Source organism: Oryx dammah, unplaced genomic scaffold (genome assembly GCF_014754425.2).
Source record: "Oryx dammah isolate SB20612 unplaced genomic scaffold, SCBI_Odam_1.1 HiC_scaffold_9, whole genome shotgun sequence".
NCBI lineage: Eukaryota > Metazoa > Chordata > Mammalia > Artiodactyla > Bovidae > Oryx > Oryx dammah.
Window position 1 is genome coordinate 31,512,872 of NW_024070193.1, and position 27,985 is coordinate 31,540,856.

General features: G+C 43.4%; 1 protein-coding gene across 1 annotated transcript in view; it reads left to right on the plus strand.

Annotated features, from left to right (window-relative positions):
• Positions 1-4: 4 nt before the first annotated feature.
• Positions 5-27,985, plus strand: part of GXYLT2 (glucoside xylosyltransferase 2) — a gene marked incomplete at its 5' end in the record, with an annotated part of 84,868 nt that continues 56,887 nt past the window's right edge. Inside the window, 2 exons of the mRNA XM_040245959.1 lie at positions 5-96; positions 23,830-24,022. Coding sequence (XP_040101893.1) covers positions 5-96; positions 23,830-24,022 — 285 coding nt within the window. The remainder of the gene's footprint in view (positions 97-23,829; positions 24,023-27,985) is intronic.

Consider the following 27,985-nt stretch of genomic DNA (forward strand, 5'->3'; position numbering starts at 1 on the left):
CCCGGGGGCCGGCCCGAGCGCTCGTCGGCGCCGGCCTCCTCGTCTGCGCCCCCGAGCCGGCCGTCGGGGCGCCGTGAGCCTGAAGAAGTCGGCGAGGTGAGTCGTGGCAGCCCCAGAATCCCATCTGTGGACCCGTGCCTCCCTCCCTCCACCCGTGCCAAGTCCAAGGGAGGCTGTGGGCTGGAGGGACAAACTCCAAGTTCACCCACGGGCTGCCCACTTTTATGTCTTACCTCGCTAGAAATGAAAAATCGTCTTCTTGGAATCCTGTTAACAGTGCAGTGCTAGTCATCACGTACCTTTTGGAAAGCAAAGTGTCAGGGGAAATGATTGGCATGTTACATTCTTAACTGTCCGGGCAAAACCATATATTTTCATTTTTCCAAATTTGCGTCCTTTGTTTAATTTCTCAAAAGCCATCGTGATGCAAGAATGCTTTATCTAACTCTCATATTTCACTGGAGATTTTTTTTTTTAAACCAAAAACTTAGATCTGATTGAGTTGGAAAAGTTAGATTTTTGCTAAGTACTGGCTGTTTCTTATTGAACCTCGAATTGCCCTGTGCTTAGAACAGAAGAGCCACTCTACCTGAGGGTGTTAAAAAGAAGTGTTCTCCTAGGAAGGAGTGATGCGTGGCACGGGAAAGACAGTGGGGGTTTCCTTGTTATTCCTTCTTTTTCAGACTCTTGTCTGGTCAGAGTCCTGCAAGGAAAACATCTTAGCCATCAAGATTCTGTTTGATATCCCCTTTCTTTACTCAGAGCTTAACCCGCCACAGCTTTTCATCAGAGGGTTTTATCTTTGGCCTTAGGGTCGCTGGAACGCCTGCAGGTTAGGGATTTGCCTTCATTTCCTTTGTTGTGGAGAGAGCTTTTTAACAATCCCCCTCTTGTAACCGTCTGTTTCCTCTACCCTTTTGAGGCTGTTGATGTTTCTAACTGCCAATTGCAACGTCCACGTTTGCTGGGCTCCCTAATGACTTGAAACGACTGAAGACCTCTTTTTGACCATAGTGACTAAATCTGGTTTGACGTTTTTACTGTGAGAGAAGTCAGGAGACCTCAGTAAGTAGCTGTGTCAGCATTCTCTTCTGCCTGGTAAGAGATGTACAGATGAGTAGGGACGAGTTTTAGGAGCAAAAATCTATACAATTGTTTTTGAGTACTTGGAACCATTTATAACCTCTTATGAATGTATTTGCACTGTAAGGATATTTCTGTTAGGAACTAAATAGGGTTTTCCCTTCTAGGTACTAAGGTTTCTTGTAATGGGTTCTAATACAGTTTAACTACAAGGTTGCTGTGATTTGTAAGTTGATGGGACAACTTGGAAGGTAATAAGACTGGACACCATTTGTCATGGCTAACTTTTTACAAGGCATAGTGTTAACCTCAGTACGTTAAAAGTCATTGTTAATGCAGGTTATGATTCTTATTACACCATCAGTATAGTGGTTCTCCCAGAGGGCTCTTTGAACCAGCAGCACCAGCTTTACCTGGGGCTTTGTTAGAAATGCAGTCTTACCCCTCCCCTCTTCCACTCCACCCTAGACCCTCTGAGTAAGAAATCAGGAGGATGAGGTCAGTAATCTGTTTTAATAAGCCCTCCTCTTGTTTCTGATGCACACCAAACTTTGGGAGCCTGCTCTAAGTAAGCACTAATCAAGCACTAATATTATCCCCATTTTACAGATGAGGAAAATATTACACAAGGTTTAGCAATTTGTTTCAGTTTCCAAGGTGAGGTTAAATATCCCAGCAGTCTGGGTCCAGGTTGAGCTATTTAGTACTACTACACATGTCAAACACGAGGCTTGCCTGCATTCACCATTTTTCTGAGATTTTTTTCTAAAGAAATGTGACCAGTTTTTGGAACTGTCTTCATCCTTCAAGGTGTTGGGAACACTGGGGCAGCGTCTTCTTGTCTCTATCTGGACAAATTGGCTCTGACTCAGAAGAGATCACGAACAGAATCCAAATGGATGTTTTCAGGAAGGGCTATTTCCATGAGCAACAGCACCTCCTGAAGTCATTTTTCTTCTGAACATATCTTGTAGATTATCGTGGAAATCATGGCCAACACCATAAGAATAAAGGACAAAATTTTCAAAGTCTGGAAAGAGTGAAAAACAAAAAAAGCCATAGGAAGTCTCAGGCTCAAATGCATAAATGTGCAAGTCCTCTGGCAAAGTTGACATTTTCAGGGACTTCTTAAGGTTTCTCTTGCTACCTGGACAGGAATGGTGACAGAAGCAGTAAGGGAGCAGGAGGAAAGATCTTTGCATGGACGCCTTTGTTGCTTTGCTAATCCTGCCTGGGTTAAATTTTTGTGGTTTAGGAGGAATTTCATTTTAGGGAGGGAAAAGTAAGCCTCCTATTTTCAGAAAATGAGTGCTTTAATCTCTTGATGTGGCTAGAATCCAGAAGAGATGAAGGCTGCATGCGTGATCTGGTATCTCAGGCCTGGGGAGTAGTCAGCAGAAATGGTGGGGCTGGATGAGACCCAGTCCACCACCTGCTGACCATCCTTCCAGGGCTATACTGCTCCCTGCAGGGTCGTGGTGTAAGTGAACTTCTGCCACGTCAGCACAGCAAGCATGGCATTCTCCTTCCACATCTTGTTTTCATTTCGGAGACGTTTCCAGGGATTTGCCTAGTTAGTAGGCAGACCCTACAATTTTATAAGTAGTCATTTGTATGCAATCTGTCCTGTGGTGGGCTCCCCTTTCCATAAATATAAAACCAGGAGGTGAGGTCTGAGCTTTTAGGTCAAGGGTGGAATCTGAAAACGGACACCACACTCTTAAGTAGCGGTTCCAGGGCACAAGAGAAATGAAATCTTCCTTCTATTTTTTTGGGGGGGGGTGATTTAGACCTGGCTGACTTCCAAAACAAATTTGAGATGACTAACAGTAACTGACACATATACAATAAGGCCATTGAAATACTTATGAAACATGAAAAGTCATAAAGAGGAGGTGGGAAATAAGTACTGTTTGTCTAAAACTAAGGCCACTATTGTTGTGAGGATTAAGTGTTCAATTTAGCTCTAAGCTTCCTGGCAGCCATGTCAAAAAGGGAACCATGGTGGGCTGTGTTATTTTCTTTGAATGATAAGGGGAAAAGTTTATCAAGAGGGATCATTTTTTTTTCATAGAACTGAATCCTAAAATGAGAACTTTACATTAGATTTGATTTCAGAAGACTGTCTCTCCATCTTGCTTCTGAATACCCTTTGAGCCTGCCTACAGAAGAGGAAGTTTAATATAACTGCCCATCAGTGTGATAGGAAAAAGAATGTGTCATCTGGAGTCCAGAGGATTGGGTTCTATTCTGGAACCATTTCACCCTAATTTCTGTCTCTGTCAAATGAGAGTCGATCCACAAATTTTCTAAGATATCTTTCAGCTTTGCCATTTGACTGTCCTGTGATGAGATCATCAAGTTCAGCTGCAAAATCCCAGCAAGGACTGTTGCTTAGCCCTTTGTGTTGTGTCTTGCAAAATCACTCTGTTTCTCATTTATTGGCCGTAACCTAGAACTCCTGCTGGTTAGTCAGCCTCCACCCTCTCCTGAACTTCTGTTCTTTGTCTTTTGATTTCGCCTGGATAGTGCTGTTTTCTCTAGAAGCCATAAAAATATGGCTTCTAAGGGAGACATGGGCTACTTCTAAGCCCCTCTGTGATTTTATACCACAGTCATTCAGCAGATGTTTATTGCACATGTGTCCTGAGCCAGGTACTCATTGTGCAATGGTAGGTGGAGTTTGGAAGAGGGAGGACAACACAAAAACGCATTACATATTTGGCAGCCTCCACAGCTGCCCCAATGAGAGGAGGCGAGCATATCTACTCATCAAGACACAGCACTTTCTGCAGTTCCCTTTGGTTTCTGGCGAAGTCTTCTCAGAGGGGTCAAGCCTGAATAAAGGTCTCACTAAAGAGGGATTATGTTATACAGCAAAATGCCAGGTCTGTGGCCAACCTATAATTAACTGGTCACCCCAGAGCACATTACAGATCTCCAGATCTCGAGGACTATGATACTCGGTCACTGTGAGTGCAGATTCTAGTTTCACGTTCATTTTTGTTGATTGCTCCATGAGACCCCTCTTTCACCCTCTCTGTGTATTCATTTAGTAAGTCCTCTTGGTTTTCTCTCAAAATAGAACCCCAGTCCCACCATTTCTTCTGCTTTCATGGTTGCCACCCAGCTCCTGAACACCATGGTTTGGCAGGGACCACTGCAGTAGCTTCTCTTTGACTTGGGGTGTCCACTCTAGAGCCCTCTACAGTCCATTTTCTATACAGCTGCTGAAATAATCTTTAATGTGGCAGAGTTTGCTGGTTCCAGTCACTAACTTCACATCATACACAGTAAAATTCAGTTTCTTAGTGTGGCCTTTGAACCCTATTTCAGGCCCATTTAGCTCTCTGACCTCATCTCCTACCCCTCCCCACTTCACTCACTCTGCTTCAGCCACTCTGGCCAGCACTGCTTACTTTTTCCTATGCTGAAATGTTCTTTGCTCCTGTCCTTGTGTGGCTCGCTTCCTCATTTCTTTCAGGTTTATGCTTTCAGGTTTTTGCCTCAGAGGAGTCTTCCCAGCTGGGACCCTGCCCATCATCCTCTACCTCCTTGCTCTCCTGTTTTTTGTTTTAATAGCACTCATCATTATATGAAAATACTGCTTTGCTCCTTCCCCCGTCATGCACGCTTCATGTCTTGTTAATCAGTTTACGGGGGGCACCCTAGAACAGGGATGAGCGCTCAGTAGGTACTCAGTAAATATTGGTTGAGTGAGTGAATGAATGAATGAATGAATGCCGCACCCCCCTTATGCCAGCACTATACTAAGACTTTGCTTCTATTATAAAATTGCATATTACTTAGTAATATTCAAAACAATCTTATACCTTTTAGGGAGGATCTCTAATAGTAACATCCTTTCAAGAGAGGGAATATTTTTCTTTTAATAGGTTTTAATTTTTTTAAAGGGCTTCCCTCATAGCTCAGTTGGTAAATAATCTGCCTGCAATGAAGGAGACTCAGGTTCAATTCCTGGGTTGGGAAGATCCCCTGGAGAAGGAAATGGCAACCCACTTCAGTATTCTTGCCTGGAGAATTCCATGGACAGAGGAGCCTGTCGGGCCATAGTCCTTGGGGGTCCAAGAGTTGGACACGACTTAGTGACGTTTGTGGAAAAATTGGGGAGTATGTAGTCCAGAGGGTTCCCATATATCTTTTACCCAGTTTCCTCTCTGATTAAAATCTTGCACTGGTATGATACATTTGTTGTAATTTATGAAATAATAGCAACACGGAAAATTAGAGATACCAAGGGAACATTTCATGCAAAGATGGGCTCGATAAAGGACAGAAATGGTATGGACCTAACAGAAGCAGAAGATATTAAGAAGAGGTGGCAAGAATACACAGAAGAACTGTACAAAAAAGATCTCCACGACCCAGATAATCATGATGATGTGATCACTAATCTAGAGCCAGACATCTTGGAATGTGAAGTCAAGTGGGCCTTAGAAAGCATCACTATGAACAAAGCTAGTGGAGGTGATGGAATTCCAGTTGAGCTGTTTCAAATCCTGAAAGATGATGCTGTGAAAGTGCTGAACTCAATATGCCAGCAAATTTGGAAAACTCAGCAGAGGCCACAGGACTGGAAAAGGTCAGTTTTCATTCCAATCCCAAAGAAAGGCAATGCCAAAGAATGCTCAAACTACCACACAATTGCACTCATCTCACACACTAGTAAAATAATGCTCAAAATTCTCCAAGCCAGGCTTCAGCAATACGTGAACCATGAACTCCCTGATGTTCAAGCTGGTTTTAGAAAAGGCAGAGGAACCAGAGATCAAATTGCCAACATCCGCTGGATCATTGAAAAAGCAAGAGAGTTCCAGAAAAACATCTATTTCTGCTTTACTTACTGTGCCAAAGCCTTTGACTGTGTGGATCACAATAAACTGAAAAATTCTGAGAGAGATGGGAATACCAGACCACCTGACCTGCCTCTTGAGAAATCTGTATGCAAGTCAAGAAGCAGCAGTTAGAACCAGACATGGAACAACAGACTGGTTCCAAATAGGAAAAGGAGTACATCAAGGCTGTATATTGTCACCCTGCTTATTTAACTTATATGCAGAGTACATCATGAGAAACTCTGGACTGGAAGAAACACAAGCTGGAATCAAGATTGCCGGGAGAAATATCAATAACCTCAGATATGCAGATGACACCACCCTTATGGCAGAAAGTGAAGAGGAGCTAAAAAGCCTCTTGATGAAAGTGAAAGAGGAGAGCGAAAAAGTTGGCTTAAAGCTCAACATTCAGAAAACGAAGATCATGGCATCCGGTCCCATCACTTCATGGGAAATAGATGGGGAAACAGTGTCAGACTTTATTTTTGGGGGCTCCAAAATCACTGCAGATGGTGACTGCAGCCATGAAATTAAAAGACGCTTACTCCTTGGAAGGAAAGTTATGACCAACCTAGATAGCATATTCAAAAGCAGAGACATTACTTTGCCGACTAAGGTCCGTCTAGTCAAGGCTATGGTTTTTCCTGTGGTCATGTATGGATGTGAGAGTTGGACTGTGAAGAAGGCTGAGCACCGAAGAATTTATGCTTTTGAACTGTGGTGTTGGAGAAGACTCTTGAGAGTCCCTTCGACTGCAAGGAGATCCAACCAGTCCATTCTGAAGGAGATCAACCCTGGGATTTCTTTGGAGGGAATGATGCTAAAGCTGAAGTTCCAGTACTTTGGCCACCTCATGCGAAGAGCTGACTCATTGGAAAAGACTCTGATGCTGGGAGGGATTGGGGGCAGGAAGAGAAGGGGACTACTGAGGATGAGATGGCTGGATGGCATCACGGACTCGATGGGCGTGAGTCTGAGTGAACTCCAGGAGATGGTGATGGACAGGGAGGCCTCGTGTGCTGTGATTCATGGGGTCGCAAAGAGTCGGATACGACTGAGCAACTGAACTGAACTGAACTGATTACTAGTGTTCGGTATATTTAGATTACCTTAGTTTTCACTTAGGGCTCTTTTTCAGTTCCAGGATTTTATCTATGACATCACGTTACATTTAGTTGTCACATCTCTTTGAGCTCCTCTGGGCTGTGGCAGTTTCTCAGACTTTCCTTCTTTGTTGATGACCTTGAGAGTTCTGAATAGCACTAGTCAGGTATTTTGTAAGATGCTTCACTAACGGAATGTGTCTGATATTTTACTCAGGGTGACTCTGGGGTATGAATTATCAGGAGAAAAATCATAGAGATATAGTGCCATTTCATCACATCATATCAAGTGTATATACTATCAACATGAATTAATGTTGGCTTTGGTCACCTGGCTGAGATAGTGTTTCTGGACTTACTCTTTCCTTGTCTCCATACCGTACTCTTTAGAAGGAAGACACTGCCCAGCCACCACGTAAGGAGTGGAGAGTTGTGTTCCCCCTCATTGAGGATGGAGCGTGCTTAATCACTCAGCCATGCTCAAGTCTTAGTGACCCCATGGACTGTAGCCCACCAGGCTCCTCTGTATGGGATTCCCCAGGCAAGAATACTGGAGTGGATTGCCATTTCCTTCTCCAGGGAGTATGGAATATCTGTATATAATTTATTTCAAATTCTTTTGTGTGGGACATGTTGTTTTTCTTCTCCCCCATTTATTAATTTATTCAATCATAAATCAGCATAGAATCATAGATATTTTATACTTTGAGTTACACTGCATCATGACTTTATTTTGTTGTTGAAATTATTTCAGTTCAAGTCATTAGTAGCTCTTACAGTTGGCTGCTATGCCCTTTAGACATACTCCCATCCCTGTGCTTTGGTTTTTTGTTTTCATTCTTGTCTTTCTGGGCACTTTCTTACTCTCTGGCACTATAAGAGCTGCAGGCTCATCTCCTGTATTTCCTGCTTCAGTCATAAAATCAGTTATTTCTTCTAGGAGACCTGATTTCTCTCACTGGAAAATGGTATTAGAAGCCAAGATTTGTATACTCAATATGTTTGCTGCTACTGGGGTGTCATTTTATTTAGCCTTCACAGCTGAGAGAGCAAAACACCTATGTGTGTACTAATCTATGTATGTACCTGTACTTATGAAATTTTCCATGCATGACCATCTCTGTGTAAGTTAAACATGGATTTATACTTAATGTCTTCAACTGTAATCCGCTACCATATGGATCATTCTAACCTCTTTGCCTTGACTCTCTGGGAGAGGGAGTGTTTTTATTTCCTAGAAGAGAATGTTGTGTTCTCCCATCTTATTGGCTTTATTCGGTTTAAATGCCTACAGTGAGGATGAGGAAATGGAAAGGAATAGAGGGGTGAGATGGGATTAGCTAACTGATGTAAACCAGGCGAGGTTCACCACTTAAGTTAGGGATGAGGCCAAATATGCCTGAACCATGGGGTGGAGATAAAGTAATAGACGTTGTGGTTGGCACCTGACCTCTATTTTCCCATCCCACCCCCAGTTTGACAGTGAGGTGTACCTCCAGGTAATGGTCTAAACCTACCATGACATCCCCATCCATGCCATAGTGTAATCTTTGTATATCCAGGACCAAGATATAATTTGATTTCTCTGGCAATAGTTACTGGTCTTACAGGTGTTACATGACCCAAGCTGGCCTAATCAGCGAGAAGAGAAGGACTTATTTTATGTTAGTGGACAAAAGACTTTACTGTCTAGATATGAACAAGAAAATAAACAGTCCCAGGTGTCACTGCCGTTCTCAGAAAACCAGCCTTGACTGAAGTCATCACTCTGGGCAGTAGAGAAAGATAGAGACTGTGGATCCTTGTGGACAGGGCTGAACCCTGAGAACCACAGCTCTGGAGGCCTGACCCGTCTTGAACCCTCCTGTTCCATGCTGCAGTTGAGATTTCCATTATTTGCAACCAAAATCCTCTCCCGCCCTGCCATGATGTGTCAAATGTGGTATCCTGCTTCCTGGAAGTGCAGAGTCTTAGCCACTGGACTGCCAGGGAAGTCCCTAAACTCCTTTTAATGAAACTAGATGGTTCTTTCGGAGAAGACAATGGCACCCCACTCCAGTACTCTTGCCTGGAAAATCCCATGGATGGAGGAGCCTGGTGGGCTGCAGTCTGTGGGGTCGCTAAGAGTTGGACACGACTGAGCGACTTCACTTTCACTTTTCACTTTCCTGCATTGGAGAAGGCAATGGCAACCCACTCCAGTGTTCTTGCCTGGAGAATCCCAGAGACGGAGGAGCCTGGTGGGCTGCCGTCTCTGGGGTCGCACAGAGTCGGACACGACTGAAGCGACTTAGCAGCAGCAGCAGCAGCAGCAGATGTTTCTTTACGTCAAAACCTAAGTGCTATTGATGATGAAAAAAGGGAACAGCTATAGGGCCTCCCAGGAAATGAAGGTCCGTTACACTCTGGACCTGCCATCCTGTGTCCTTGACCTTGTCCCAGGCAGCAGGTGATTCTGAGATATGTTCCTAAGCCAAATTAGAGCCTTTGGGGGGTGGGGGATTTAAAAAATTGCAATCAGAGAGACAGGATAAGGGAAAAGTATTTCTAGTGGCTGGAACTGCATGATAGGAGACTCAGGGACTGGCAGCTCTGTCTCTGGCATGGAGAAAGCTGGGGAGTTCATGGACCCAGGATGACAAGGAGGGTTGAGAAGCAATGCCAAGCAACTGGGGTGGGGGTGGGGTGGGTGCTGACATAGTTCCCAAGGCCAGCTTCTGCCCTCTGCTGGCTGTTCTGGCCCATAGTGTCTGATTCTTTGTGACCCCATAGACTATAGCCCGTGGGCTCCTCTGTCCATGGAATTCTCCAGGCAAGAATACTTGAGTGGGTTGCCATTTCCTCCTCCAGGAGATCTTCCCAACCCAGGGATCGAAAACGGATCTCTTGAGTCTCCTGCAATAGCAAGTAGAGTCTTTACCACTGTGCCTCTTGGAAGCCCTAATCTCTGTCCTAACTTCCGTGAATTGAGTTTCTGTCACTCACCACCAAAGAATTCTGACTGATGTAGACATGTCACACCTGACTTTAGCACCTTTGGAAAGTTTCATGACTAGTGGCCATATTGACACTTACCCTCCTAGAAACTCACAAGAGAGATTCCTTGGAAGAACCTTTGGGAACAGATTTGTTTTCTTTGGAAATGCTTCTCTTCATGATACAATTTACTGTAAGAAAATAAGAGGTAAAGGTTTTTGTTGTATCTGTCTTGTGGGTGCGTGTGTGCTCAGTTGTGTGCAACTCTTTATGGTCCCACAGACTATATAGTCCACCAGGCTCTTCTGTCCACGGAATTCTCCAGGCAAGAATACTGGAGTGGGTTGCCATTTCCTATTCCAGGGGATCTTCCCAACCCAGGGATCGAGCACGCATCTCTTTCATCCCCTGCATTGGCAGAGAGATTTTTTACCACCAGCACCACCTCTTATCACCATTTAAAATGCTTTTTCAAAAAAGAAAATAAGAGGCAGACTGGAAAATGGAATTCATGTTCCTCTCCAGAACTTGCCCAGCACTTGATATATTTTATATCATGAAAATTTGACAACTGCCCCAGAAAGAAGAGTTTCTTGATTTGATGCCTTTATTTGGATTCCATGCTATTTTGGCAGCCAAGAGCAGCTGTGGTGTGTTTGAGGGTGATCTTTAGATGCCCGCTTCCCCCCGACCTCTTTTAGCAACACAGAAGACTGTCATCTTCTGATAAATACTCAAAGTCTTACAATTTAGAGTCCAAGCTTTCCATAAGTAGGAGGCAATGGAGAACAGGTAATTTAAAATGCAGTTTCCTTTTGTATGAGAGAAAACTGAGGTCCAGAGAGCTAAAATAATAATAATGCACTAAAGCGCCAAGCACAGGCCTAGCTCATGGTGATCCCTCAGCGTGTGACGTGCTGTTCTGGGTTCTGTTCTCATCTTGGTTGCTTTATTATTTAGAAACTGAATCCTAACTAGATCCAGCTGACTGGCTGTGTGGCTTTGAATGAGTCAGTGCTCCTCAGCAAATCTAGGCTTTCTCCTAAGTTCAAGGAGGAAATGAAACAATGTGAGTCAAATGCTGGCACGGAACCTGCAACACGAGAAGCTCTCAGCAAATGTTAGCCAGAGCTAAGATGTGGATTCAGGCAGGGTTTTCGCTGGGTTTTGTCTTGAGGAAATGCAGACAGCCTCTGTGTATAGCGAATGCTATCCTAACACACTGACCTGGTCCTTAGTAAAAGCTGGGGAAGTAGATGGGACAGGACCCTTTTAACTGTCTCTGGTAGAGTTGGGAGATTTTTCTGGAGAATTTGAGAACCCAAAAGTCTGGCCATCTATAGCTTTGACTTCTCCTGAAGGGCAGAAAAACTATTGTTTCTGAGCTTAGAAAAGCAGAGTGAAGAGTTTGCAGAAATTAGGCAGTGTCTTCAGGAACCAAAATGCTGGATTTTGTCCACAGACACTGCTCTTCAGGAGCCTGTGTCTCTGCTTGGGCTTGAACCCTTGCTCTGCTTTCTCTCCTCTCAATTTTGTGGGAATTACAAGGAGCCAGTTGTTTGCTGCTCCAAAGTAACAGGCCTTATTGTTCAAGTATCAAATATCATCCCTCAGGAGAAATGGGGTAATGGACTTTGATGTTAAAGTCTGAGAAGTTTAAAAAGTGTGCAAACGTTACAAACCTGATTTACAATAATTGAGTATTGACACTTAAGTTTTTTGCTGCTCTGCCTTGCCCATTTGGGGCATGCGTATAAAGGATTTGAAGAAAAATGAAGGCTTCTGGTGCATCTAAGTTAATATTTAATAATACTGATGATGATAACTAATATTTATTGATGACTTAAAACATTCCAGGTACTATAGAAAGCATTTTGCCACATTATTTAATTTAATCTTAATAACAATCTAAGAGATGGGTACTGATGTTGGATAGGCAGGATTTTTTTTAGTTAGAAGTGATAGAATCCCAGCTCCTCAGCTTAATCATAATCATATCACTTACTCATAAAAAGGGATTTACTAGCTCATAAAATTGTGATATCAATTAAAACTGCAAAGGAGATCAAGCTTCAGTCACAGATGTATGCAGGATGTCTGTCTTGTCTTGCTTGGTTAGTCATTCCATCATGTCTGACTCTTTGTAGCCCTTTGGAGTGTAGCCTAGGCTCCTCTGTCCATGGGATTTTTCAGGCAAGAATATTGGAGTGGGTTGCCATTTCCTACTTCAGGGGATCTTCCCAGCCCGGGGATGGAACCCGTATTTCCTGTGTCTCCTGCATGGCAGGCAGATTCTTCATCCACTGACCATCGGGAAGCCCATCTGACCGTCTTGCCTCATTTTCTAGCTCTGCTTCCTTCTGTGTGGGCCACACTTGTCGGTCAGTTTTTTTTCTGTGTGATAGTTCCAGTGGATCTGGACTTGTGTCCTCCTCCTTTAGTAACCTTGAAGGGAAAGACTCCATCCAGCAAGAGTCCCAGGGCTGCCTCCGCTGCTCTGGCTTGGATCCCATGCGCACCCAATCCCTGATGGCCTCACCTGGTGGGGAGGATATTTCAGCCCATCCCAACCTCATGGACTGAGAACTGAGGTTCCCCCCAAAGAAAACTGAGGTGTCCTTAGCAGAAACACCAGAAGTGGATGCTAGTAAGAAACACCAAAACCAAAAGCAGAGAACCACTGGAATCAATAAGCCCATTTTACAGATGGAAAACCCGAGGGTTAGAGATGGTGAAAGTGTTGGCCCAAGAGATGGAACAGCCAAGTCACAGACCTAGAATTTGAAGCCAGGTCTATGTGCAACTAGATCTGTATTGCTTTTTTAAAAAAACTTTATCAAGGAAGGATATTTATTGATTCACATAACTTAAAAGTCCAGTGGATATACTAGCTTCAGACATGATTTGATCTTTGCTTACAGCCATACTGTATTTGAGAACATATCTTGAAATTTGAACTGTTTGCTTACTTTCCAGAATCCCTTTGAAAAAGATATCTTTAATGAAATCTCTTTTTTTTTTAACTTTGAAAATTGTTTATATTTATAAGGGAAAAAACAGATTATAAAAGTTATCTCATTTTTAATGCCTTCTATATATTTACATATTTATAAACACATACCCATACATATTGGTTATATCTCTGGAAGGTGGTATCTGCTTTTGTGCTCAGTCATGTCCAACTCTTTGCAACCCCATGGACTGTAGCCTGCCAGGCTCCTATGTCCGTGGAATTTTCTAGGCGAGAATACTAGGGTGGGTCACCATTTCCTCTTCCAGGGATCTTCCTGACCCAGGGATTGGACCCGTGTCTCTTGCGTGTCCTACACTGGCAGGCGGATTCTTTATTACTGCACCACACGGAAAGTGGTATACCAGAATGTTAACAGCGGTTATCAAATTGGGTACCCCTTCTTTTGCTTATCTATATTTTGCTTTTTTCTATGCTAAATATATGTATTACTTGCATATTGATAAAACAATTTAAAGTATATTAATTATCATAAAAATTAAAAATCCCTTATTGGCCTGAGGCATAAGAAGATGGAAATTAGTTGGGGAAACTACTTTCCCTTCCTTTAGGTTGGTAGGTCCTTCATGCTCTCTTTTGGGGAATGAAATAGAGGTGCCCATTCATGGAATATATAATCCACACTCTTCCCCCTCATATGTCACCAGACATTTATTTCAAACCAGTGCTGCTGGTTTATATTTTAAAAATCTCAATAACATCTTAATTTGAAAAGAAAAGGGAGATGGAGAAATAGAATTCCCTGTGTGTCAGGAACAATCATAAGGGGGAAAACTGAAATGAGAATTAGTCCAGACAACGTCCTAAAATTTTAGAAGAATTATGAATGCAGTTGTGTATAACCTCAGCTAAGGAAAAGTGGCGAATGTAGATAGCATATTAAAAAGCAGAGACATTACTTTGCCAACAAAGGTCTGTATGGTCAAAGCTATGGTTTCTCCAGTAGTCATGTATGGATGTGAGAGTTGGACCATAAAGAAGGCTGAGCACCAAAGGACTGATGCTTTTGAACTGTGGTGTTGGAGAAGACTCTTGAGAGTTCCTCGGACTGCAAGGAGATCCAGCCAGTCAAACCTAAAGGAAATCAATCCTGAATATTCTTTGGAAGGACTGATTCTGAAGCTGAAGCTCCAATACTTTGGCCACCTGATGTGAAGAGCTGACTCATTAGAATGGATCCTGATGCTGGGAAAGATTGGAGAAGGCAGTGGCAACCTACTCCAGTACTCTTGCCTGGAAAATCCCATGGACGGAGGAGCCTGGTAGGCTGCAGTCCATGGGGTCGTGAAGAGTTGGACACGACTGAGCGACTTCACTTTGACTTTTCACTTTCATGCATTGGAGAAGAAAATGGCAACCCACTCCAGTGTTCTTGCCTAGAGAATCCCAGGGATGGGGGAGCCTGGTAGGCTGCCATCTATGGGGTCGCACAGAGTTGGACACGACTGAAGTGACTTAGCAGTAGCAGTAGCAGGAGGAAAAGGGGATGACAGAGGGTGATATGGTTGGATGGCATCACCGACTCAATGGACATGAGTTGGAGCAAGCTCTGGGAGATGGTGAAGGACAGGGAAGCCTGGTGTGCTGCAGTCCACGGGGTTGCAAAGAATTGGACGCAACTGAGCAACAACAAAGGGCGAGTGGATAGATTACGGAGGAAGAGATGGTGCAGGTATGCTATGGGAGTCACACCTGGCGGGGCTCTAGTGGGCACTGAAATCCAGTTCACCTTCAGATCACTGAATCAGGAGCTCGAAGTAAAGATAAAGGCTTTATGTGCTCAGAGGGGGCTTCTTTTCTACTCACTTGTATGTGGTCCCATATACAGCATCATAATGAAGAGCAAGGCTTCTTAAGTCTTAAGTTTCAATCCTGACTCTGCTACTTTCTAATCATAAGCCGTGTGTATGTGTACAACGATGGCTAAAACCAGACACACACACTTACAAAATCACCAACTTTGGGCATTGACACCTATTGTTCTTTAGAGCTAGACTTTGTTTAGGAACACAGCCATGTTTCAAATGTCGTGATCCAAGCAAAATATGAATTATTAATAATTGGATTCACTTATCAAATGATTTTATTAAGCCTCTCCCTCATAGCAGTTATTTTTGCATTGTTTCAACACTGATCATGTAATGCAGGAACTTCAAGGCAAATGTCAGCTTTTCTGTCTGTCTTGGAAGATTAAAGACTGTTGATTTAACTCCAAACCATGGGTCATTAAAAGTGATTTAGCTGTTAGCACAGTCCTGGGCGTCATGTCTGGGTTCCTAAGTAAAGGCTCTACTCACAGCTTCAGTGTGGAAATTTTTTGTCAGGGGTTTTATGTGTTCCCAGACCTGTAGTTTTCAAGGAACTTCATTAGTGTCTCTGACTGCCAACACTTAACATGGATATAGTCACCCATCACCAGACTCTTTTGCTAGGAGCTAAATCAAGGTATTTCCACTTTTTTCAACTGCCACTGTGACCTCATTTGCAAATCTCCATGTTCAAATAGCCATGGCTTCATCTTAAAAGAGATTCCACTGGGACAGGGGTCCGGGGAAGAGCATTCTACAAGTCAGGTCTTCCCTAGGGTGAGCATATTCAACTCAAATCTTAAAATTTGTCTGTTTCCTTTCCTTCCCACCTCCCCCATTCAAATTTCTGTGTTTCCTTCCCTATTAAAACTAGACACCAACAGTACTGGTTCAGGCTGTGATTTTCTGTCCAGCTCACACTGCCAGCCCATATCATAGCATTAGGTTTACCTGAGTTAATTTAGCCTGTCAGTTAAGAAGCCCTGATAGCAGGGGTAGCAGGAGACAGCAGAAAAGAGGGTCTGAGTAGAAGCAATTACTCGCGTTAATAATTCAGTGTGTTTTGCAGTAATAGGCTTCAAAGTAAATAGCACTGCACATAAATGCCGTATTTCATTATTTATACACTCCAGAAACTGAAGTTTAATTAAGTCACACGCTTGAGACTTTTAAGCAATTAAGGAGACGCTCATCTCCAGCAGTGGGGAGGTGGTAGTTGAGCCTTCTCTGTTGTTCTGAGCATCGTTTTTCATTGGATCACAGGGCGGGCATAAACCAGGACAATGAAGGTGGCATTTTCCAAACCTCAGTCATTCCTACATCAGCCTCATGGTTTTTAAGAGTATACTGCTGTATGCTAACTTGAAAAGAAAAAAAAAAAACTGAAATCTATCCTTGTTATAAATGTATGCCTTTGTGTATTTATTTAATAGCAGCTTTATTGCAATATAATTCAAATACCCTTAAAAGGTACACAGTGTGAAGATTTTTAGTTCACTCACAGAGTTGTGCAACCATCCCTGCTATCCAGTTTCAGAACAGTTTCATCACTCGGAAAAGAAACCCTATACCCATGAATCAGTCACTCCTCCTTTGCCCCTTCTGTGAGTCCCCGGTAACCACTGAGCTGCCTCATGTCTCTATGGATTTTCCTATCCTGGGCTTTTCGTACATTTGGAATCATGCAACATGTAGTCTTTTATATTTTCATAAACTATTTTAAAGGTTCTAACATGTTGACAGATATATCAGTGCTCCATTCCCTTTTATTGCCACACAATATTCCTTTATATGGGTATACCGCATTTTGTTTACTCACTCATCACTTGGTGGACACTTGGGTTGGACTTTCTGGCTATTGTAAATAATGCTACTAGGAACATTTACAAATGTACATGTTTTTGTGAGGACAGTTGTGTTCATTTCTCTTGGGTGGATACCTAGCAGTAGAATCACTGGGTCGGATGGTAGTTCTACACTACCACCTGATATACCAAGACTTTAGCCACCTGATGCAAAGAACTGACTCATTGGAAAAGACCCTGACGCTGGGAAAGATTGAAGGCAGGAGAAGGGGACGACAGAGGATGAGATGATTGGATGGCATCACTGACTCAATGGACGTGAATTTGAGCAAGCTCCAGGAGTTGGTGATGGACAGAGAAGCTTGGCGTGCTGCAGTCCATGGGGTTGCAAAGAGTCAGACATGACTGAGCAACTGAACTGAACTGACTGATGGTAGTTCTGTAGTTAAAATTCTGAGGAACTGGTTTCCAAAGCAGTTGCACTATTTTGCAGTCTCACCAGTCGTGCTTGAGGGTGCAGATTTCTCCGTATTCATAGGATATTTGTTTTTAAAGAAAACTTTATATCACTGACATAAATTGCTAGCAATAACATAAATAGAAGGGGACCGTCAAATGAAACACTGAGAAAACAAGATAGCTTTTCATTTGTAACTTGGTACTCTTGCCTGCTGAAGGCTCTCTAGCTGAGGCCTGCTGTCTTCTCAGCTGAAAAGGAGAATTAGGCAACGTTAGGAAGACATATTAGCACTGTTGAAAAAGACGTTGTTGGAAAAGAACTGAAAATGGAATAACTTCTTCCTGTGAGACTCAGTGTCATTTGATGCAATGTCTAAATGATAACTCCAGTCTGTGCATCACTTCTTCAGAACACAAGGGATTTGGAGGCACTGATGTTACATGCAAGCGTGTTTCATCTTGTTTCAGCTGTCAGCGCCACGGCTACCTCATACAAGGAGCTCAGAGGTGGCTGGTCTAATGTTTGTTATGTTTTTTTGTTTTCCTTCTCATAGTCTGGATGTTTTCTAAGAACTCTTGGGTAAATTTGAGAAACTCAAAATTACTACATCCTTGATAAGAAAATAGCTGTTAACCCAGTAAATCCCTTCCTGGGAATGTAGTGTAAGGAAATAATGCAAAAAAGGGAAAATAAAATCTATGGACCTATACATGTTTAGTTCAAGGTTTTATATGTACACACACACACACACACACACATATATGTATATTTGAGAAAAATTAAGAACAACCACCACAAAAGAAATGGTAAGCCATGGTGTTTTAGTCAGATAACCAGTTAAAACGATGGTCATGAAGACTTAAAAAGTAACAGGAAAAGTAAAAGGCAGGAGGAGAAGGATGAAAAAAGTAGACTATAAAATTGTATGTACACCATTAGTATGTGTTTTATTCGGTGGAATAAAGACCAGACTGTAACATGCAAAAAAAAATTTTTTATGGGGCAAGGATTTTTTTTCATGTACCAACTTTATTATTTCAACACATAATGTTTTGTATTTTTAAAAACTGAAAATATACATTGTGTGTTTTATTCCAACCTTTTTTCTAAGGATTTTTAAAATTTACATTGCCTTATGTTGACTGTAAATAATATAGTATGCTTGCTGTAAATTACAATGAAAGAGTAAGTAATCACCAAACAAGGTAGGTTTTTGGAATGAAATAAAGACCCTGATAGAAAAGAAAAGGGAAGGTGCTCCTTCAATGAGGTGGTCAGGGAAGTGTTATTCTACTGTCGAAAGAGAAGGAGGTGGTTTTGTAAAGAGCTGTGCTGTGCTGTCGCTTCAGTCGTCTCCGACTCTTTGCAACCCCATGGACTGTAGCCTGCCAGGCTCCTCTGTCCATGGGATTTCCCAGGCAAGAATACTGGAGTGGGTTGCCATTTCCTTCTCCAGGGGATCTTCCTGACCCAGGAATTGAACTCGAGTCTCTGCATTGGCAGGCAGATTCTTTACCACTGAGCCACCAGGGAAGCCCTAGGGAAGAACATTCCCGAAGCAACAGTGTATGTGAAGGTCCAGGATGTAAGCACAGCACTAGGTGTCTCAGGACCTGAGAAGGAAAAGGTGGAGGGTATTCAGCTCACAAAACTGAAGGATCAAGATGCAGGAACCATCTTTTAAAGAGCCATTGAAGTCCCTAAGAGCCTGTGGGAGTCAAAATGAGTAGGACACGACTTAGCAACTAGACAACAAGAATGTTGACAAGGACTGTGGTAGGGAGATATACTGTGGGCAAGAAGCTCAACTGTTCAGGGAATGAAGCAGAGTGACCGGACAGCTGAGAGATGACACCAACAAGGAAGATGGAATAGTTGCATCCACAGACTTCACCGTGGAGATAGTGTCTAAATGTGTTAGGGAGGAGAGCTCAGGTGATGAGTTCCTGGCGGGAGATGGACTTCGGATGCTTGTAGTCCAAGTGTGTTAATATGCAAACTCTGGGGTCTCACCCCAGACCCACGGAATCAGAATCTCTCTGGGATGGAAGTTATAATATTAACAGACACCTCCTGTGATGATGATATGCAGTCAGGCTGGGAATTCCCCCGCTCGAGATGGTATCTGGTGTCTCTTCCACCTATGAAACTGGTAGAATGATGAAAATTTGGATGAAGGTCCTCAGTTCAGTCACTCAGTCATGTCCAACTCTTTGCAACCCTGTGGACTGCAGCACACCAGGCTTCCCTGTCCATCACCAACTCCTGGAGCCTGCTTAAACTAATGTCCGTTGAGTTGATGTCATCCAACCAGCGAGCCTCAGAGAGGGGATGGATTCATGGAACATTTAAAGGATGACTCAAGGTGAGAGGAGAGGCAGAGTGAGTCTAAGGCAATCTGAAACCTATTTCTAAGACCTATGTAAAGACTCTTTTGATTGCTAAGTTGTTTGTTTCAAAGTGACTTAAAGGGAAAAGAATATATTGGCTTGATCAATGACCTTCCAGGGTTAAAGCCATACACCTGGATTCAGGTGCCCAAGTTATGCCATTTGAGATCTGACCTGCCTCCTTTTGGCTCTGCTTTCTGTTGACTCCCTTCCAGGCTCTACCAGTGTGGTAGCTGAGTTGGTTGCCATCAGCTTCAGCCTCAGCAGCAAGCCTGTAAACCTGGACAGCAAATGTCTACTCCAGTCTTCTTTTATAAAGTGTAAAGAAGAACATAGTTAACCATCAGTCAGAGCAGTTCAATTCCCATCTCCCATTCCCCACCAACACCTGGCAACTCAAGGGGTTTAGAAGCCTGAGGTCTGTAGCCTGGACATCCCTTGACCCTTGCAGGGTCTTCAGGTGACATTTGAGAGGGGCTTGTGTCCCATTGGTAAGATTTGGTGGCAGGCACACCATTTCAGCCCCCTTAAACTTGATTATTCCTTGTGATCACAGAACACAAAAGCTTATTACCTGAAGCCTGCGATTTTTAACGTAACATGAGAAGTAACAGAGTAGGGGGCAGCAAAGGTCTCATTAAATCCCAGTCACCGATACTTGAACTGCCACAAGGAGAAGCTTTATTTGTCTTTTTTAGTACCTGTCACCAGACACCAAAAAGAACTGCAGGCCCCAGCCCCTGCTTTGTGTACCATGCAGGCCCAAATCACTGAAGCCTGCAAAGAAAAGTGGCCTGCTGTGCTGCAGGGAAGTGCAAGATTTTTTTAATCAAAAGGAAAATAAAGTATTTGTCTCATAGTTTGGGCACATGAATAATACAGACAATTACATCGTGCACTTCTGTGTACCCTGCTCTCATCTTAAGAAATAAAAACTTAAGTGCCCGGAAGTAACCACTGCCTCGTCTTTGATGTCTCTCATCCTCATAACATGATGACTTTTACTACATATGTCTGTGAACAACACGCAGTGTTTGCTGGTTTTTCAGCTTCATCCAAACTGTCTCAATCTACCGCTATCCTGCTACCTAATTGCTCTTTTTCCTCTTTGTCCTTATGTTTGTACATGACCTTCTGAATTGTTTATTTTCACTGCTCTGCAGTATTCTGCTTACACTTGTCAAATATATTCATGATTCTCCTGTGCATGGACAGGAAAGTTATTTCCAACTTTTCAATATTATAAATAGGACTGCTGTGAGCATTCTTGCATGGGTCCTATGCAAATGTGCAAGAGTTTCTTCAGGGCTCATATGCAGGTGTAGAACCAGAAGAGTGAGGGTGTATATATATCTTCACTCCTGACAGATGTGACCAAAAGGCTTTTCAAGGTATTTGCTGCTGCTGCTGCTGCTGCTGCTAAGTCGCTTCCGTCGTGTCCGACTCTGTGCGACCCCATAGACGGCAGCCCACCAGGCTTCCCCGTCCCTGGGATTCTCCAGGCAAGAACACTGGAGTGGGTTGCCATTTCATTCTCCAATGCATGAAAGTGAAAAGTGAAACAGAAGTCGCTCAGTCATGTCTGACTCCTAGCGACCCTATGGACTGCAGCCTACTAGGCTCCTCCGCCCATGGGATTTTCCAGGCAAGAGTACTGGAGTGGGGTGCCATTGCCTTCTCCTTCCAAGGTGTTTAGGTCAACTTAAATTGCCCCAGCAGCATCTGAGCTGTCCCCCACCTCCGTATCCACTCTGAAACATGTATGGTCCAACTTTTATTTTTTAAGTTTCACCAGTCCAAAACAACATAGACTCTTCTTATTGTTTGAATTAGTATTTTCTTGATTACTGAGGTTAAGACATTTTATTCATGTAGAAGTCCAAAGTGTAAAGCTAAATTAGGTGGAGTTGTTCTCTTTGGAGGTGGGGTAATGGCTCATATTTAAGACAGCTAAGCTGTTGCATTTACTATTCTAGTACCTGTGGATACTTGTGTTTTTAAATACTGAGCATAATTTTAAGCAAATGAGTATGCATTAAATGTTTTTGCAGCATATTTTGGCTGGTATTTTGACTTTTTTTTAATTGACTGTGATTTTGGCATTATCCGTGACATATCCTTCCCATCCCTTTACATAAATTAGTTGGGAGTTGGCTTTAATAGCAGGTATGAAAGTCCATCCATGAAGCTGAGGGAGAGAAGACATCTGAGTCCTGAAGGCAAGGATTCTTGGATTCACCAGGCATGCTTCTGATTTAGCACCTTTGCTCTGACTGTCCCCTTTGCCTAGAATCCTCCTCACCCACAAAAGCATGTGACTCCTTCCCTCCCCACAATCAGATTGTCATCGGATCTCACCTTCTCAGTGAGGACTTACTTCCCTGACTTCGCAATGTATAGTATGTTCCAAACCATCAGCCACTCCTGTATCCCTCATGGTTCCACTCTGTATTTCCTGCTTGCTGGATGACTTTCTTTGTGAGTTACTTAAGTTATTGTTTGCTTTGACTGTTATTCTTCCTTTGTCTTTCATCTACCATCTGTAGAATGTAACTTTAGCAAGGGCAGGCATTTTGATCTGCATTGTTCACTGCTGTCTTCCTGGTACCCAGAAAGGTGTCTGGCACGTAGTAGGCACTTCATATAGATTTATGGAGTAATGGGATGGAGTAAGCAAGGAAAGTGAGCAGAGAAGAGCATTTCTGAGAGACAGTGCATGTGCTAGGATCTGAAGATGACTAGAAATGAGATGGAGAGCTGCAGCCTAAGTGTGACCGTGATTATGAATGGCTGCCCATCCAGGCTCCAGGTGCTGGAGGCAGATACAAGAGACCTAAGTAGAAGCCACAATCAGCAGTTTGAACTTGATCTTCAAGGCAGTCGGGAGCCTTTACATGACTTTTATCAAAGGAATAACAATCCTGTTTGCATTTTAGAAGATCGTGACTCTGACCCCAACAAGGAGAAATCATAGATGGGATTAAGGATCGGATTGGAGGCGGGTGGACCATCTCGGGGCGTCACAGTGATCTTGGTGAGGGAAGATGATGCCTCCTCAGGTAGCAGCAGGGAGCTGAAGAGATGTGGACAGTCTCAGAAGATACATGTCTACCGTCCTCTCCTCTGATCTCTGAAATTAGTGGAATCTGAGTAAGTCTATGCATCTGGACCTAACTAAGCCAGGAGGCCATGCTTCTACTCAGCATGCTCTTAAGTAATCAAACTGGAAAGTCTTCCAAAGTGTTCCACCCACATCTTCAACTTGCCTCTTGGTGAAAGAAATCTGGAGCACGGCCGCCTTTATTTGAGCGAGCAGTGAATAATGGAGCAGCACGCTGATTGAACTCGAAGTTTTTGGAAGGAAGGTAGCATTCCACATCCAAGCTCCCCTGGTCTCCAGATCTTTTGTGCAAGTAAATTAGTTTCATTTGTCTCAGGGCACCTTTTTCCAGGCCAACTTCTTCCAGCTTGCCTGCAAATGTTTCTCAGTGGTGTGTTTGAGGCTTGGCTGTGTATCCTTGTCTGGAACAAATCTTTTATTACGAGGAAATAGCTGGAAGATGATTCTGGACTCTTGGACTCTGTTCCCCTCTCAGCTGTTGACTGGGTATTTGATACCTTGGTAATTTTCAGCTTAACCTGTCCTCTCTCCTGCCTGCTTCTCATTACTAAACATTTCACGCTGGAAGCTGAATTTCATACCTACCAGCTCAGCAGTCTTGAGCGAGATGATTAAGATTAACACCTGTTTCTGTAAGACTCTCCCAAGATGTCATGGAGGCCCCATGTGTTGTTTTCTTTGCTCACCTCCTGGGTTTGCATGATTTTCCTTTGGGCCGGTGTCATGCCTTCCACTTCAGCCTAAAACCCTCCAGATGATAGGAGTATCATGTTGCTCGTTTCACATGGGAAAGCCACTGTCCACCCTCGTCTTGTTCAAATTGCATTCAAATCTAATTTCCATGGCCCATGTGAGTGGGAGCACCACAGCCCTGTGTCAGCTGTCAGAGTTTAGCAATACCATTTCCAAACATGGGCCAGTAGGCAGCCAGCAGGCACTAGACAGCTGAAAGCTGGCGGAAAAAAGCCTCAGACACCTATAGCAGTCCAAACAGTGACTCATCCTGCTATTGCCAGGATAAATATGGGAATAAAGGGTATTTTTCTCTAAGTAGGAAGAATTGTCAAAATGCTTATCACTTTATAAAGTATAACAGTTTGTGCCTGTTCATGTTTTGAAATGTTCTAACCCTCCACTAGCTTTTATTTTTCTTTGATGAGTGTAATAATGGCTTTCACCTATTTTCTTCTTTCTAGGAGGGCTGGAGAACTCAGGAGTTTCCAAGCTGAGTTGCCGCCCGAGCTCTGGATCCATTTGGCAGTGGTGGCCTGTGGCAATCGTCTGGAGGAGACGCTTGTCATGCTCAAATCTGCCGTGCTGTTTAGCCACAGGAAGATGCAATTTCACATCTTCACTGAGGAATCTCTGAAGCCTGAGTTTGATAAGCAGGTGATTGTGCAGAAATTGTGGCACGGTATTTACTGAGTGTAGACAGAGTGTCCTGGGGGACATGCATATCCTGTTTCCTAATGTATTTTACTGAAGACTCAGCTGTGTGCCCACGAACACTTGACTCTGAGCCTTAAAGTTGTCATCTATAATATAGGGATAATTACACCCCCTTAGAGAGAGACGGGGAGGATTATATGAGGATCAAATGAGATGACGCACTTGAAGGACTTGACCCAGAGCTCCACCCCTCCTGGTGTTACTGACACTGTTCTCAGTGGGAGTCACGTAGCTTATTTTTATTTGTGTATATATATTTTTTGAATGACAAATAATATGTGCTCAACAAAATAAATTCAAACAGGATGTTATAAATGTAAAAGGTAGAAGTCCTTGCTACCCTTCTTCCCCACGCAAGAAACTATCAGAGTCAACACTTTTGAGTAATTCTTCCATATTTTTTTCACATACAGGTGTGTGTATGTGTATTTATGTATCTGAGAGATTGAGTATGTATATGTGTATACATGTATATGTGTGTACTCTTCCTGTATTGAGGAACAAGTAACAGTTCCCTCCCAGTACAGGAGCGCTTTGGAAGTACCTATTTTCTCTGGGCTTGTTGCATGTGCGACTATAAAGCGAGTTTGTTTTCCTGGCGAGGCTTCTCTTGCAGTGAGTTCCTGAGTACTGGCAGAGAGAACAGCTGTTTTGTTTTGTATCTACCAACTTGTGTCACCGGGGCTACATCCTGCCATCCGAGTAGCCACACTGATGAGGAAGGCCAAAGCAGAAGGTTGGGTAACTCGAGACTAATAACCGAAATCTAGAGAATGTATTATGATTTTTAAAGAAAAAAAAAATCACTTTGACATCCTCTCCTAGAGAAGCCAGGGAAGAAACTGCCTTGGGACTTGAAATTGATTGGCAAATACCTTGAGAAAGGTCTGCATCAGGGGAAGGGGCAAGCAAAAACATTGAAACACATGTAGGTAGCTTCTCTGAAGCTGTGGTATAATGGGAATTATAATTAATAATAATAACAGTAATCATAATTTCAAAAATAGAATAGCCTTTATCAAGGGCTTATGATTTATGATTTACTGTTATTTAATCCTCATAGCAATCCTTTGAAAAAGTTAATAACCATATCCGTAGTTTGCTAACTAATAAAATACCCGTATTTTACTAACTGAGATCATTGAGGCTTAGAGAGTCTCAGTGATTAACTCATCTGATGTCAGTTCAAGGTTTCTGACCCAATATCCATAAACTTAACTCGACTAGTTCTCAAACTAGTAGACAGAAAACTCAGATTGAAAACTCAGCTCCACTATTCACCTGCTGCCTGATCTTGGACAAGTCTTGGGGGCTTTTTTTTGGGCTTCACTAGTCCATTCTAAAGGAGATCAGTCCTGGGTGTTCTTTGGAAGGAATGATGCTAAAACTGAAACTCCAGTACTTTGGCCACCTCATGTGAAGAATTGACTCATTGGAAAAGACTGATGCTGGGAGGGATTGGGGGCAGGAGGAGAAGGGGACGACAGAGGATGAGATGGCTGGATGGCATCACCGACTCGATGGACGTGAGTTTGAGTGAACTCTGAGAGCTGGTGATGGACAGGGAGGCCTGGCGTGCTGCAGTTCATGGTTTTGCAAAGAGTCGGACACGACTGGACTGAACTGAACTGAACTGAACTGAACTGAAGTTCCCCTCTGCAACTTGGGACCAGTGGGAGTGATAAAAAGAGATGCTTATCTGTACCCAAGATAGGCTAGGTCAGGCTGCACTAACGACTTCCAGAAAGCTCAGAGACTTTCCACACGCCTGCTAAATGTCTCAGAGGGCCTCTCCACACAGCCCTCTCAGCCTGGGACCAGAGTTAACAGAGACCATTCTTGCATGTAGCTGGCACCTGCTGGAACAATTGGCCTCTGCAGTTCTTGAGATGCCACTAAAGGAAAGACAGGGACTACCAGATCCCCACGGTGCCTTTCACTTCCTCTGCTTGACACTGACATTTCTGTTCCTATTTAACCGTCCAGCAGCGGCCGGTCACAAGACCCACCCAACTCCAAAGGGGCTGAGAAGTATGCTCTGTGCAGGAATGGAGCAAAAGTGGCTATGGGCCAACACTAGTCGGGTCACGTACAGTATCCATTGAACAAGTATTTATTGAGTACCTACTACATGCTAGAAGTCGGGGCATGAGAATGCAACAGAACAGAATGCAGACTTAAATTTTAAAAAGAGAAGGAAGATGTATATATATAATTACAGATGTGTAACAGGTTGTGTTTTCTGAAGGGCCCCCCCGATCCTGCCTCCTACTATTCACATCTGTATGTACTTTCCTCCTGCACTGTCCCAGGGCTGGCCTGCATGATCTGTAGCATAGGGAAGAAGTGACACTGTGTCACTTCTGAGATTAGATCTAAAAAAGCACTGCACCTTCCATCTTGGTTGCGCTCTTTCTCTCTTGGAGGCCAGCTCTCATGTCAGAGCAGCCCTTGCAGAAGACCATGCGTTAAGGCTTGAAGACTTCTTGCTGACATTCATGCCCATGAACTTGGAGACAGGACTTCTCACCCCATCCAGCCTTCAGATGACTCACCCTTAGGAGGGCTCCTCATCCAGAACACTCCAGCTCACAGATTCCTGACCCTAAGAAATGATGTGAGATAATGCATGTTTGTGGTTTTAAGCTACTAAGTTTTAGGGTCATTTGTTACAAGGCAAGAGCTAATACAGATATATCTACATACCTCTGTCCATGGAATTTTCCAGGCAAGAATACTGGAGTGGGTTGTCATTTCCTTTTCCAGGGATCTTCCCAACCCAAGGATTGGACCCGCTTCTCTTGCATCTCATGCACTGGCAGGCAGATTGTTTACCACTGTGCTACCTGGGGAACAAAAATCAGAAATGACTGACTGAGCATGAGCACCTAATATGTATGTGTATATAACATAGATTATGCCAGATGTCCTGCTATGTGACGAAAAAGGATACAGCTTCTGCCTGGCTGTCTCTTGGGATGCCTGGCCCTGGAACCTTGCCACCAGGCAGTGAGAAGTCCAAATTCACCCACAGGAAGAAGCCCACACAGAGAGAAGTCAGGTCCCCAGCCGGTAACTAACCTCCACTACCAGACATGTGAGAACAAGCCGTTAGATGATTCCAGCCCCCAGCCTCCAAGACTTGTAGTTGAGGCCTCAGACATTGTGAAGCAAAGTCAAGCTGTCCCGTCTGTGCCTTGTCTGATTTTTTTGATCCTTGGAATCTATGAGCATAATATATGGTTGTTTTGTACTACTAAGTTTTGGAGTAATTTGTTATGAGCCATAGTACCTGGGACGTTATAAATTAGGAGCTATTGTATGGGAAAATTTTGTAGCTACTTGTGCAGTTGTGTTATGTTTTGCATTGCTGAGATGACTTTATCCCTTTGACGGCTTATTTCCTCAGGTCTTTGTTAGACCAGTGAAGCCCAATTGCAAAGGAAATTATAATAGGGTGTTAAAAATCACAGCAGGGCATATGGCCCCGTTTTTGTTTTTTTTTTTCATGCTGAGATTATGGTGCCAGTTTAGATGTAAACCATTGGCTCTTTCATAAGTCACAGAATGTTTCTCAGCTTCAATTTCTTCATTTGTATCAAGCAAAAATCTCTCATAGATACACAGAAGGGACAGATGATTCTTGCTCTGCTTGTCGTGGAGTCTAAGTGTGAGGCCGTATCAGATTCTACAGATTCCTTGGAATGTTTCTGTCTGGTGGGTACTGTATTAGCCCTAAAACTGTAGATCAGCAGCAGTTGGCCTCTGCTCAGCCATGTGAGATGCAGGTGTGTAGGGGCAGGTTATCGCCTCCTTCTCAGGGTTGTCAGTCAGTTTCAACACTGAGGCATTGTGGGAATACCCAGAGTTGCTTGTGATAACTTTCTGGGAGGCTCAGGGACA